This window comes from Chanodichthys erythropterus, chromosome 7 (genome assembly GCF_024489055.1).
Source record: "Chanodichthys erythropterus isolate Z2021 chromosome 7, ASM2448905v1, whole genome shotgun sequence".
Taxonomy (NCBI): Eukaryota; Metazoa; Chordata; class Actinopteri; order Cypriniformes; family Xenocyprididae; genus Chanodichthys; species Chanodichthys erythropterus.
This window is the reverse complement of record NC_090227.1, coordinates 25,024,676-25,039,181: the sequence shown is the minus strand read 5'-3', so window position 1 is coordinate 25,039,181 and position 14,506 is coordinate 25,024,676. Positions and strand designations below refer to the sequence as shown.

At 34.8% G+C, this 14,506-nt stretch overlaps 1 protein-coding gene across 1 annotated transcript; it reads right to left on the bottom strand.

Moving 5' to 3' along the window:
- Positions 1–580: 580 nt before the first annotated feature.
- Positions 581–12,948, bottom strand: zdhhc7 (zinc finger DHHC-type palmitoyltransferase 7). Its single transcript, XM_067389933.1, has 8 exons — positions 12,783–12,948; positions 11,752–11,828; positions 8,165–8,458; positions 7,953–8,077; positions 6,566–6,662; positions 5,969–6,050; positions 5,378–5,508; positions 581–4,119 (listed from the first exon to the last, which is right to left on the bottom strand). The coding sequence occupies exons 3-8, from the start codon at positions 8,450–8,452 to the stop codon at positions 3,940–3,942; spliced, it is 903 nt and encodes a 300-aa protein (XP_067246034.1). The 5' UTR covers positions 8,453–8,458; positions 11,752–11,828; positions 12,783–12,948; the 3' UTR covers positions 581–3,939.
- Positions 12,949–14,506: the final 1,558 nt, after the last annotated feature.

Below are 14,506 nucleotides of genomic sequence, written 5' to 3'. Positions count from 1 at the left end.
CTTAATTCTTCACCTTAATTATTTTGCAGTTAACGTGTCTTTTCTCCTCCAGCTGTTTTTGTATGACCCAGCTGACCCAATGAGCATTTTGCTGTCCCTTGGTCATACTTTAACTTTGCAATTTCTAGTATTTCATTAGTATTGCGTCCTTCTCATGAGTATTTAATAATTTTTGACTTTTCAGTCTGAGTTAATCTCTTTTTTTTTTGGCTCATTTTGCCTGTAAAAGCAAACCTGCCTAATAATTCTGCACACCTGAATATAAGGCATTTTTCATTTCCAGCCTTCATGAACAATTATATATCACTTATAAATGATTAAAAACAATATTAATAGTAGTTATTAAGATTGATGTGGATTGGAATTGGTAAAATGTGCTTGAAAAAAAAAAAAAAAGATCAGAAAATCAACTTGCCTAATAATTCTGCAGTGTGTGTGTATATATTATATATATATATATATATATATATATATATATATATATATATATTTAAATTGTAATAATATTTCACAATATTACTGTATTTTTGATCAAATAAATGCAGCCTCAGTGAGCAAAAAACATTCTAAAAATTGCATTAGATAAGATTTGCACAATAGGCTTTAATAGTTTTTAAATCTAATGACTTTATTATGTAAAAGAACTTTACATAAGAAAGAACATAACTTTATGACACTTTAAAGTATCAGAACAATATTTGTTTACACCATTTATTACAGACATAATTTCATAATCTTTGCTTTGTGACCGTAAACCCTGTTTCCAACATTCCAAGTTCAGACACTGTTAAAATGAGCTTGAAGCTTTGAGACATTTTGGGCTATAATGACCCGTTTCAGTGAAATTTGCAGCACTATAAAGATCTAACGTGGAGAAAAGGTGAAAGTTGGAGACAAAGTTTCTAGCTTTTGTTAATGGTAACTTGGTTCAACGACCAAGACATTTCAAAAGGTCTGATAACATATGCAATAGTGTAATCCCTAATGCTATTTGAGGTTAATGAAGGTCATTTAAGAGCAAACATCCCTCAGCTTTTACAGTCAAGTAATATCTAGAAGTCTAAGCATGTTTTAAAAATAGAGTTGAGGTCAGGCAAATACTGTTGCAGTAGTAGTAATAATAGTACAGAATGCAAAACTCTAATTATTCTAATGCAAAGAAAATAACTCCCTCTTCTACCCAATTAAAACAAGGTATAAAAAGCATGAGATACATTCTTAGTGATGTGTTGATAAAAGGCAAGTCTTCTCATATCAATTTCAAAACATGATCTTCAGGGCTTGCATATAGTACATATTCCCTTTAGAGAAAATTAATAACTAATAGACTTTGTGTAGAAACATTTCTTTAAAATAAAAAATAAATTACACCATTCAGTCCAATGTAAATTCCACTGCATGAACCGTCTGATGGTTTGTATGAAAAGCCAGTTATCTTCATAATAATGCGAAGGGAATGTGTAAAAGAAGACTTCATTGTCATATTCATTACATAGATGATGCATAACAAAATTGGCACACAAAACTCATGACTTTTTCTAACAAATAAAATGCTGGAATTACACTTTAATGGCAACAGTAAAATTTAGAACTAGTTTTGTTGTATTATTTGATCTAGAAATCATTTATCTGGCATCAGAATCAATTGTCAGACTGGCTCAAATTTCCATATCCCTTTATCTCCAGTCATTTGTGATAAAAAAAATGCAGTTAGCCTCATCTTCTACACTGGACTTGTTGAATGGCTGTGATACCAGAACCAAAGCATCATCACATATTCGTATGAATGCTTGAAAACAGCCAGTATTGTAAACATAATATCCAAGACTGTTAACACATATATGTATCTCTTCTGCTTGGTAAATATGGAGTAGTTTTCAAGTCTCTTAAAACTCTATCTAGACCCATCTTAAACTCACCTTTTAGTGCTGTGATATAATTCTCATGTACTGCCATTATTTTTATATATTTTGAATATATATTTAAAATAAAAGCAATAAATGTTCTAATAATACAGTAGGGCAAATATCACAAAGCCTGTCGAGAACATATCCAGGACATATTTTACTTCAAAATCAAAAGAAAAAAATAGAAAATTACGTATTACATGAAAAAAATTAAATCCTTATTATCATAAATATAGACTTCTGGCATTGTGACATTTTTCTCATTATTTGAGAACTAAAATCAGCATAAATTAACAGGAATACAATAAATACTAGTATAAATAATATAATTATTTAGTTATAGATTAACAATTTTATTTTTATGTTTTTTGCATTATATTGAGAATATAATTGCCGAAAATAGATTTTATAGCCTTTATGCAAAATGTAATTCCTTGTTTTTATCTTTTCATTTAAGAGTGAAAAATGACATGAAGATGGTCTTGGCAGGTTTTGTGAGATTCCCTTGAAATCAAAGCAACACACACACACACACATCGTGTCGACCGTGCCAAACAAGTTCCAGCTTTGTATGATGAAAATATTTTCCATAAGGAAAACTTAGTGGTCACCATGAAACGATTCTCTAAGCTAAAGGTAAAAGCATAAAAGTGAGGACAATGAACCACGAAGCAACAAGAAACAGTATAAAACAAAGTGATAGTCAGCCTCTGTGAATTGTGCAGCATATTTGTTTGACTAACGAAGAGGTCGCAAAGTCCCACTACATGGATGGTACCCGCCAATGTCACTGCCGTGTGTTAAATTTGTAATCTACACGTTAATTAGAGTTCCTGGCTCAGCACTGTGGGCCTCGTGTGCACGGAGGGCATCCTTTAATTATGTATGCCATAATGTGATTTGTCTTTATTTATCTCACAGAGCTACCTAAGGTCAATGTAAGAATTATATATAGTCACATCATCCATTCAAGTTCTTTGTGGGATTGGCATTAATTTCAAGACTACGGAATGAGGCTATTATTATCTATACAATACATGAAGACGAGACTATTTTAAAATGACTTCTTCATTTAGGTTACACGCTAAAGATAAGGTGACTAAACCAGCCGCAAGCACTTAACACCTAAGAGAGTAAATCTCAGGAAATGTCCTGCTCATATTTCACACTAACATCAAAAGGGAAAAAAAGTCTATAAATGATACTTTACATAAGGAAAATAAAGCCTATTTTATCTGCCATTAAGATTTTTGTGCAATTTGACATTTTCTTTATAATTAAGCAATTGTTATTTATGTAGTATGAAAAAAAAATTTCATTGTCATTATTGAATTAATTACATTAAAATCAGCAAAAATTTAATTCAGTACAACAAATACTATATATAAATACTTTACATTTTTAAATAATAGATCATCTATTTTTCACATTACAATAATGCAAATGAGATTTTTTCTTTTAATGCAAAAAATCTGTAATGCTTCTTTATCTTCTTTTTTTTCCCTTTTGATTTTGGGGTGATATATGAACACTGACATTTCCTGACAGTTTTTGTGAAATTCCCCCAAAACATCTTTTGCGGATTTCATTTGGTTTATGATCTATTTCTTTAAATAACCATTGCATGTTAGCCATTATTTTTATCACACAGTAGCTCTACTTAAATCACAAGATGTAGTTTCATCAGGCTGGATAACGGATACTGACATCCTTCAACTGTTCTATAAATTTCCAAACAACAAAAATAGTCCACTTAAAAAGCAAATCAAAAACCCATGAGTGTGAATGTTCATGAAGAAAATATGAGCATAACAAGTATGATCCGCCTAACGAGGTAATAATGTGTGGACACAGACAGGCTGTATCGAGACGTAGCCTCATTGTTCCAAGGGCGACATCAGTTATTTCACAGGTTTTCACTGTAGTATCTCCAAACCTGCATCAGCATTAAGGAAGGACTCCTATGTCCTATGTGAGTGGGGTAATAGGCATGAAGGCAGATGGACATGCCTTTATAGACAGCATTCTTCACTCAAATGGAGAACTCGGCCCCGCCCTTCCGGGCACGGACCATCAGCAGGCGCTGAAGCCGGAGTCCAGCAAAAGGGTTGAACCAAAGCAGAGAGGGTGGGCCACCGAAAACAGCCTTCATCCCCTCCCATCGCACCCGCCGCTCCCATGTGGGCTTTTCATTCTTCAACCGCTCGATTTCCTATGAGCATCAAACGAAAAATGTTAAGTTAAGGCTAATACTATCATCACATTTTTACAAAACTCAGATACAGTGAATTTGAATTGTATTTCTGAGAAATAATGCTGCATTTTATATATATATATATATATATATATATATATATATATATATATATATATATATATATATATATATATATATATATATATATATATATACATACATACATATGTATATACATAAAAACACATACACACAGTATCTCACAGAAGTGAGTACACCCCTCACATTTTTGTAAATATTTTATTATATCTTTTCATGTGACAACACTGAAGAAATGACCCTTTGCTACAATGTAAAGTAGTGAGTGTACAGCTTCTATAACAGTGTACATTTGCTGTCCCCTCAAAATAACTCAACACACAGCCATTAATGTCTAAACCGCTGGCCACAAAAGTGAGTACACCCCTAAGTGAAAATGTCCAAATTGTACAGCAAATTTCCAGATCTTTGACCCATAGAAAACATTTGGCGCATCATAAAGAGGAAGATGTGACAAAGAAGACCCGAGACAGTTGAGCAAATAGAAGCCTGTATTAGACAAGAATGGGACAACATTCCTATTCCTAAACTTGAGCAACTTGTCTCCTCAGTCCACAGACGTTTGCAGACTGTTATAAAAAGAAGAGGGGATGCCACACAGTGGTAAACATGGCCTTGTCCCAACTTTGAGATGTGCTGATGCCATGAAATTTAAAATCAACTTATTTTTCCCTTAAAATGATACATTTTCTCAGTTTAAACATTTGATATGTCATGTATGTTATATTCTGAATAAAATATTGAAATTTGAAACTTCCACATCATTGCATTTTTTTTATTCACAATTTGTACATTGTCCCAAGTTTTTTGGAATCGGGTTTGTAGAACTGAAATGACATTAATTACAAGATGATTAGTTAAAGCATTTTCAATGCACCTGCACACTATTCTTGTCATGTATATCATTGATGATTTCTTAAAAATACTGTGTAAATACTGAGCTAACTGTCTCGTCACACCCCTTATATACATATATAATTATGCATTAATTTATTTGGTAAATAGCAGCGTGATAAGCAGGTTTATTTGTTTTATTTATTTATTTTGTCCAATAATTACAATCAGTTGCAATAAATATAATAGACCCAATATGGCTGTAAAAGTTCAGTTCCATCAGAAGTAATGGTAGTAACTGGGTGAGAGGACTTCTGGAGGTTTGTGTAAGTCAACTTACCGTCTCATCATTACAGATGGAGTGTATCTGAGTGCCGAACATGACAGCAGTGAAGGTGAGAAACAGCAGCGCTTCCAGACACAGGAAAATCAGCAGCAAGACTGCCACAGGTGGGGAGAAATCACTACACTCTACAGAACAGAGAAGAACAACACAGATGAGATGATGCTGTCAAAACTAATGCTAGAAATCAAATTCACAAATGCTTAGTATGAGAAAGAAAAGATCAATAGTACAGATTACAAAAAACAACAACAGTATTTTATTCCAGAGTATAAAAACTACAAAATATATTCTTATACATGCAAATAAAAAGTAAATGAAAAACCAATACAATAAAAATTGTATTGTAAATTTTAGAACAATAGAATTACACAAAATATATTCTAAATTGTAATATTATAGACTGCATACAGTAAGCAAAAGTAGTGCAGTTAACACACAAATCAGAAACTGTTAGCACAAAGTGGCTTCTGAGAGCAAGAGATGACAATGACACAGCACAATAAATGTCTTTTACTTGACTTTATATGACATAATATCATCTCTCCTCCAGTAATGGAATGCAAATCTAAAATCTGTATTACTCACCATTCCACTGGACTTTGACACAGGTGAAGAAATGGAAACCGCTGAGACACAGTGCATGCAATGAAATGGAGGCTATGTACATCTGAGGAGAAAGAAAAACACATTACAGTCAAATATTATTCAAAATTCAACAAATTAAATATAAAATACTTTTGTCATGCTTTAAAATGCAGGTTCTTAATATTGATATTGATGCCTATAAAATTTACCGGAAACAAAAGTAATTGGTTAAAGACAATAAAGCAATATACTGTGTAAAATGTAACCTTACAATAGTTATAATAATAAAACTAATTGAATAATTTACTAGTAGTAATGATCACATTTCTTCACACCAAGTAATAAAAGTACATAAGCCTATCCATAGGATTTTTTTTAGTTGTCAAGCAAAGTAACAGCCAAAGATCACTCTGTAAACAAATAATTGTACTGATACAGTACTCAGACAATTATGTGCCCAAAGCTTATGCAATCAGATGTTAGAGCCTAAAATCATTCCTTTTTAATTGGATGATTTTGTCAGCAATTCCACCATAAAAAAAAAGAAGAAAACAAAAGAAAGAAAGAAAAAGACGCAGCCGTCTCAGACACACTTACAGTGAAGAGGACAAAGAATCGCTGATTGTTCTCGCCCACACAGTTGTTGACCCAAGGACAGTGGTGATCCATCTTCCTGATGCATCTCTTACAGATACTACAACAAACAAAACCAGGTGAAGATGCCATACCACTTTTAAAAGAAGATGCTAAACATTCAGCAGTCACTGATACTTGGCTCTAAATACAGCTGTCTTGATTACAAAAGAGATATATAATGTAAAACAGAATTTTTCTTGCGCTTTGAAAAAAAAAAAATTATAATAATATTAAAAAACTTTGATGACAGCCCTCCCAGTTCACAATACACTACTAGATTTTTCGCCTCAAACGAAGCGGCAGCGCGGAACGCACGTGAACAGATCATCTCTTTCGCTTCACTACTAGCTATAGCACAAAATAAACATGAATGAACATCATAAGGTATGTTGGAAGATACAGTACAACTTACCGAAATCTGCATCATGTCTCATGTAATTGCTCAATCAGTGTTTCAACCACGGAAAGACATCAATTAAACATCTTGTAAACAATGTCATGTAATTTTGTTACATTTACCTCAGAAAAGCCATTCAATGTCCAAAAACTCATTAGTCAGCTAGAAAAATGAACTCTAGAGAGAAGCATTTTGCAATATATATGCACTATATTGCATATTTATTGTATTTTTGAATAAATCTATCATGTTTTTATGACAGCAACAATTTAAATGTTTTAAATTAAATGAATAATTATATATTATATAAATAAAATGAGAAGAAACAATTATGTTATTGAAAACATATTATTATAAAGTAATTATTATTAAAACGTCCTTATATGTAAATTTAATTTAAGCAGCATACAAATAAGTTCATTTTTAATCTATAATATTATAGTGATGCACCAACTGGGATTCCCTGTATAGTTTACAGCATTAGTTGAGAGATATTTTTTCCTTGAGGAAATTTGCCATGTGCTGTACCTGACAAGCCAAAATGAATCGATATAGAATAATTGAATCAAAATTGAATGGAATCACAAGCTTGTGAATCGAAATCAAATTGTAAAAAAGCCCTCGTATAAATTATGATATCGAAACTGACCATGTAAAGAAAAGACAATCGACGATTACATACCAGCGCATATGCTGTATTTAGCAACATCATTTCAAATGCAAAAAGCACCAGCCAATCACAGCATAATTCATTTACATGCAAGTGCAAAAGGTACAGTAGCAAAAACTTTTTTTTGTGTCTGGTCTGACATTTTAAGAGGACTTCCACTGGGGAAAAAAAAAAAAAAACTACAAAATTGTCGAATGTGGCCGCATACAGATAAAAATACTGATAGCAAAAGGAAAAGCTTCTCTCCTGATTGTGAGTCATTTATCAGATGACGGTCTTACCTGCAGTGGTGTGCTCTCTCTGGTTTAATGCTGCAGCATTTTGGACACTTGTAGATGACCTCTCCTGGCTTCAGCTGCAGACTCTCCATGTATTCTTTAGTGGCGTTACCTTTGGGAACAGCTCCCTGATAAACACAATGTACGTCACATCAATAACATCCAACACAAAAAGTTCATGACCACATTCAATAAAAATGTTGGTCTTTTCTTACCGGATCTGTCAGCATGGTTCGCAGGTGCGATGTCAGCGCCAACACAGCCAGGAAGTTAAATGCCACGCCGTTAATGAGAGAGTACCAGAAGCTTTTGGAGGGGAGCAACATGACAAAGTTCACCACAAATTCTGCGTACATAACCAGAAACCAGGTCATGAAGGCGCACACCATCCCGCAGCTGTCCTGGATGAACCAGACGCGGCCGGCAGCCACCTCCTCCTCCCCTCCGCTGAGCAGGGGCTGGTGCTGCTCCACATCCCTTAACCGGTGTCCTGAAGACTGCATTCTCTCCTGCAAAGACAGAGAGAGAGGGGTGAGCAGGACGAGCGAGACTCCCACTGGACCTCGATTCCAGCCACACATAACACTGATTCACATGCTTATATATAATGGTACTGTAGAGATAAAAGAGCAGCATTGGAAAGCAATACAACGTGTGCATGGCACTAGCAACACCAAGGTAATGGGTTTGATTCCAAGGGAATGCATGACCTGATATAATATACACCTTCAATGCTTTGGTTAAAAGCGTATGCCAAATGCAAAAATGTTAATGTTGCTATTTACTAAGGCAAGTATCACTATTACTACTGCTCATGCTTACACCGCGTCCACACCGGACACGAGTGGCACGAAGCGACAAAAGACAAGAGAATCCATTATAATCAGTGATGTTGTCTACGCTGGATGCAGCGCGACATGACATAACAAACCCCAGACGGTAAACTGATGCTTTGTTCTTTTTCTGATGTACTCCAAGCATCAGCGATACTTCTCATAGGAAGGACAAACGGATTCGCAACAGTCGCTTTGTTACGTCCAGAGTAGACAGCTTCTAGCTGTTGTGGAGCGACATGCCAACAGACACGTGTTAGGGTTTCGTAGAACTAAAACGGTCACATTTGTGCTGTGGACATGAATAATACCTGAAATTGTGTGGTTTGTTGAGTTGAGGTGTTATTATTTCTCTAAATGTCTGAATGTATGACTTTTTTCAATGGCAATTTAAAAAAACAGGTTTTAAAATAAATACAAAGGAAGAATTCTAGCCATATCTATAGACCAGAATATCATAGGTACTTTAGAGGCTCTATTGACTTGAGTCAGTAAGCAACAACCTAGAATATCATAGCAACCACCTAGCAACACAATAGAATTGTTGCAGTGAGTTCAAGCGCCACTAAAATTATCTTCTAAAAATGCAAAACCTCTCCATAGAAATTCAACACTTTATCTTTAAAGGGTTAGTTCAGTCAAACACAGACGGAGTTATACTGAAACATATTCTGGGTCTTCCAAGCTTTATAATGAGAGAGAATAGTAAAAAAAGATTTTGAAGCCCAAAAAAGCATCCATCCATCATAAAAGTAATCCATACGGCTTCAAGGGGTTAATAAAGGCCTTCTGCAGCGAAGCAATGCGTTTTTGTAAGGTAAATATCCTTTGAACTTTTTTAAATAACCATCATTGAACTTTGACCAGACATATGACGTACTGACGAATGCTGAAGCGCAGAGGATAGAGCAAAACAAAACACCGGTCACGAATTAAAGGAGGTAAAGAGGATGTTTTGTTTTATACATTTTTGCAATATTACTTGAAACTGTCTTTACTAAGTGATAAAAGACTATTTATTAGGTGCACTGAAAGGAATAATATTAATATACATCCATCTGTGCACGAGGTAGGGCCTTAAAAACATCAGCCAATTGTTTACGCGATCATCGACATAATGAATCCACTAAGTGTGTGTGCGGCTTAACGATTGTAAGGCCGATTATGAATGTAAATTGATACTTATGACTGATCGCGCTCAAACGCACCCAGTCAGAGCCAGTTGCGTTCAGTCTGCGATTACAGTCGGTGTTCAAATTCCATGTGAAAGTATATAAATCTGCTTCAGGAGCAGGAAACTATCGCTGTGTGTTGAGCACAGTCAGAATGTTTTAGCTAGTCGTAAAAAGTGTGCCCGGCTTAATAACACAGCGAATGCCTGTGGTAAACAAACACTCGTGCACGAGTTTTGGGAGGCGTTCACTTGAAATGAGCTGTGAAGGAGGGGGATTGTTCTTCCGCATGCGCTCATTTCAAAAACTCAGTCGACGAAAACATCCTCTGTACCACCTTTAAAAGTCTAAAACGAGAAGTTTAAAAGAGAAATGCTTGAGTTTGTTGCACGGCCCTATTTGTTTGAACCAGAAGAGGCGTCTAATCTGACCTAAGCTTACACTACTCCTACTACATCCTACGTCATACGGCAGAACTCAACTCTCTCGTGAATGCACGGACGGACGTTATCGGAAGCCAGTGATTATAGTTATAAGTTCTAATTATATATATTTTTCTTACAAAAACGCATCTCTTTGTATCGGAAGGCTTTTATTAACCCCCTGGAGCCGTATGGATTACTTTTATGATGGATGGATGTGCTTTTTTGGGCTTCAAAATCTTAGTTACTATTCACTCCTATTATAAAGCTGGGAAGAGCCAGAATGTTTTTTATATATCTCAGATTGTGTTCGACTGAAAGAAGAAAGTCAAATACACTTAAGATGGCCTGATGCGAGGGTGAGTAAATTATGGGGTAATTTTCATTTTTGGGTGAACTATCCCTTTAAACTACCGTTCAAAATTTCAGTAAGATTTTGTTTTTTATTTTTTTAAAGAAATTAACACTTTTATTCAGCAAGATTAAATTAATCAAAGAATCCTGAAAAAAAGTATTACAGTTTCAACAAAAATCTTAAGCAGCACAATGGTTTTCAACAATGAGGAATAGGAAATGTTTCTAAAGCACCAAATCAGCATATTAGAATGATTTCTGAAGGATCATGTGACACTGAAGACTGGAGTAATGATGCTGAAAATTCAGCTTTGCATCACAGGAATAAATTACATTTTAAAATATATTAAATTAGAAAACATAAATGAAGCCTTAGTGCACATAAAAACTTACAAACACCAAACTTTTGAACAAAAGTTTACTTTGAATCAAGCATGAGCTTGTATCTAAATAATATAATAACCCACTAAATATTTTAAATTCCCCAAATCCAACTACAAGTATCAGACACGAATAAAGTGAAAGTGAAAACCTAAGAAACTTCATATTCATAATTAAAATTTCAGTATGTAAAAGGCACAAGAGTGTGCCAGCTTCAAAAAGAGGCTCTCTTATAGTGATGGAGCTGTTAACCATTTTCAATCCTAGTATCACTGGAACATCACTAACGTCTTTTGTTAAAGAAACACGGTAGGAGTTTCAGCCTTCAACATGGGCTGAAACTTAGCATCTCATTTACATGAAAACTTTTGAGATGCAAATTGCCTACAAAACAAAAGGCCAAACAGCCTAAAAGAGAGATGCGTATGGTCAGTGCCAAAAAAAACTGACAAGGACTCATTCTGAAGGAGAAAAAGGACTGGAAACCATAAAGCAAGAACTAATCAGACAGTCTTTACAGTAGATGCTCACCTGCATGTATTTACTTCTCTGACAGTGTGGGATACGTTACAAAAGTTTAATACTTAAGGTGAGGGATTTATTCAAGTGATGTTTTACTTAGCAAGTACAAATGACTCACCACTCAGAGCGTCCCTCACAATGACATCCTCTCGAACCCTGTTGGGTTTGAACTCAAAGGCATCTACAGTCTGGAGCCTGTAGAAGACAAACACATACAGAAAATCATTGTATACGTGATTATACGTACAGCAAGAAAGTAAAGTGTAAGCGGGGCAATGCAGATAGCACTGTGTGTGTGGCCATAATATTTCAAAATTCACACATAATAAGCCTTCCTTCACATCATCGCTAGTAATCATTTAAAAACATTGTTAAACAAAAGCTCAATTTTACAAAGCCTAACCTGAACCCCATTCTTAATATAAAACACAGGTTCAACTATATGTCATTGATCATATTTTGTACTTACTATGGCTAAATTTATAGTAAAGTCCAGCAAAAAAAAAAAAATAAAAAAAAAATATATATATATATATAAAATGTGTGTGTGTGAGAAAAGATCCAAGTTTGAGCCCTTCATCTGACATAAAAACCTGTTTCATTTTGACATAAAAGATACTGCTGTGGTTGATTTCAACCCTGATAAAACCCACCAGTTTCCTTTAGTGAGCTATAAATGAATAACAATCTACACTTATATCAAAAGATTCACATTCAATCATTAATAAATATTAGACTAAATATTAGAATCGTACAAACTCTCTCATTCACACACTGTATTGTAACTAAAAGTGCCACTGGCCTGTTATGAGGAAATGTGTTTTGATTTCAGATATTAGTTTCGGGCAGCAGAAAATAATAAAAAGACATAAATTCAGTGTGTATACTGTGATTTTGTTGTTGTTATTTTATAAACCAGTATAGCGACCATCATGGCAACAAATCTCTAATCTCCCGGCACACCCTTTATCTAATACGTGGTTGGTTTCAACTTGCCTTTATTATAACTAATATATTAGCAATTATGAATTTAATTATTCTGACAGTCTTATTAAATCACATTTAAATCCGCCTGATAAATCGCAGCCATGCAAACATCATCATTATTTACTTTCTTTACCGAAATACAGAGCGTTTTCTTTTACTTACCGCCTCCAAAATGAGATTTTATTCACCAGCTGTGATTCTCAGGTGAGCGATGGGCACATATAAAGAGATCATTTCATTTCTCAGACTGTTTAAAGGGTTTCATAGCTGAGAAATAATGATGAGGGTCACACACACTTCCGGGGTTCAGTGCGATCATTTCTGCTGCTTCTGCTGTCTGATGAGTGACAGGCCCGAACACACGCCGCCTCACTTCTGACCCCTACCGGCGAATCCGGAGAACTGCAGCGCTCAGGGAAGCTCCTAATTTAATAAGGACCTCCAGGGAGGTCTCAGGTGCCCTCTGCTCACTTTCTGTCTCAATGGCAATTCAAGGATTAATTTTTAAGAGAAGGGCCTCAAAGGGAACAAGTGTGCAAGAGAGCCAAATGTGTTGTAATGTGGACATCTTCACCTAGCCTATATGAAATGATGAAATATATTTTCTAACATAATCTACCAGTGCTTAACAATTATAAAAGGTTAATTATTATTTCAGTATTGCATTTCAATTGATACATTTATGTCCCTATAGACATTTAATTGTGATTAAATAGGTTGCTTTATAGTTATTTGTGTATAAAAGTGATTTAAATCAGAGAATTGTAGGCTATCTGTCAATTCTAAATCTAGGCCTACATTTAGGCTACATTTATGCATTTAGAATCTAATGTGACAGCAGAATAGGAACACAAGCAATTCGTCACAAGGCCAGCAATATTGGTTGGTCCTGTGTCAAATTGTTTGTTCCTTCAAAAATCTAATACTTTTTTTTTTTTTTTTTTTTTCTTCATTTTTTTACTTGTTAATTTTTGTCAAGCATGTTTAAGTTTTTGAATACACACCCAGGTGAAAAAATACTACAGTAAATATAGTGGTTTTAAACCATACTACAGTAAATTGTAGTAAACTGTATATATATATATATATATATGATAGTATTTACAACACTTTGTTAATGAATGCTAAATCTGTAATCTGTAGTGTATACTGTAGTATAATATAGCTACCCTAGTTGTACAAATCTTAGTAGTATTGGGTAAAGTAATTTGTTTATAATACTATAGTTATATTACCACAGCAACTATAGAATTACCACAACAAATGAATTCAAGTACTTTACTATGGTTCAAAAACACTACAGTATTTACTATAAATTACTATAGTGTTTTTTCACCTGGGCACTTTTGTTAAAATAAACTTTTTACACAGTATTCACAATTTCCCTCCTAATCTCTCAGAAGATACTTTAAAGGGTTAGTTCACCCAAATATAAAAATTCTGTCATTAATTACTCACCCTCATGTCGTTCTACACCCGTAAGACCTTCGTTCATCTTCGGAACACAAATTAAAGGTACAATTTGTGATATTTTTTCCGCTAGAGGTCGCTAGAAGCCTATTCAAAACAAAGGCGTGGTTCGATGACGCCAAGTTTTAGAGCGGAAACTTGGGACATGTGGTCTCCATCTCAACGGACGGTGCAAAAGAATAGGGATTGGAGTCTGGAAGAACTCATGTCCGTGGATGCGATTATTAACGTTAACTGTAGTATGAAGCAGAGCAGGACCGAGTGTTGCGGGAGCTGAACGAGGAGCTGGAGCGATTGATCAACACACGCCTCACGAGCAGCGGGACTTTTATTATGACACAGTCGCCGGCGCCGCTTCCGCTTTTCCGATCATGAGTTTACGGGAGCTGTCCTTGTCGACAGAACCAGCGGCAGAT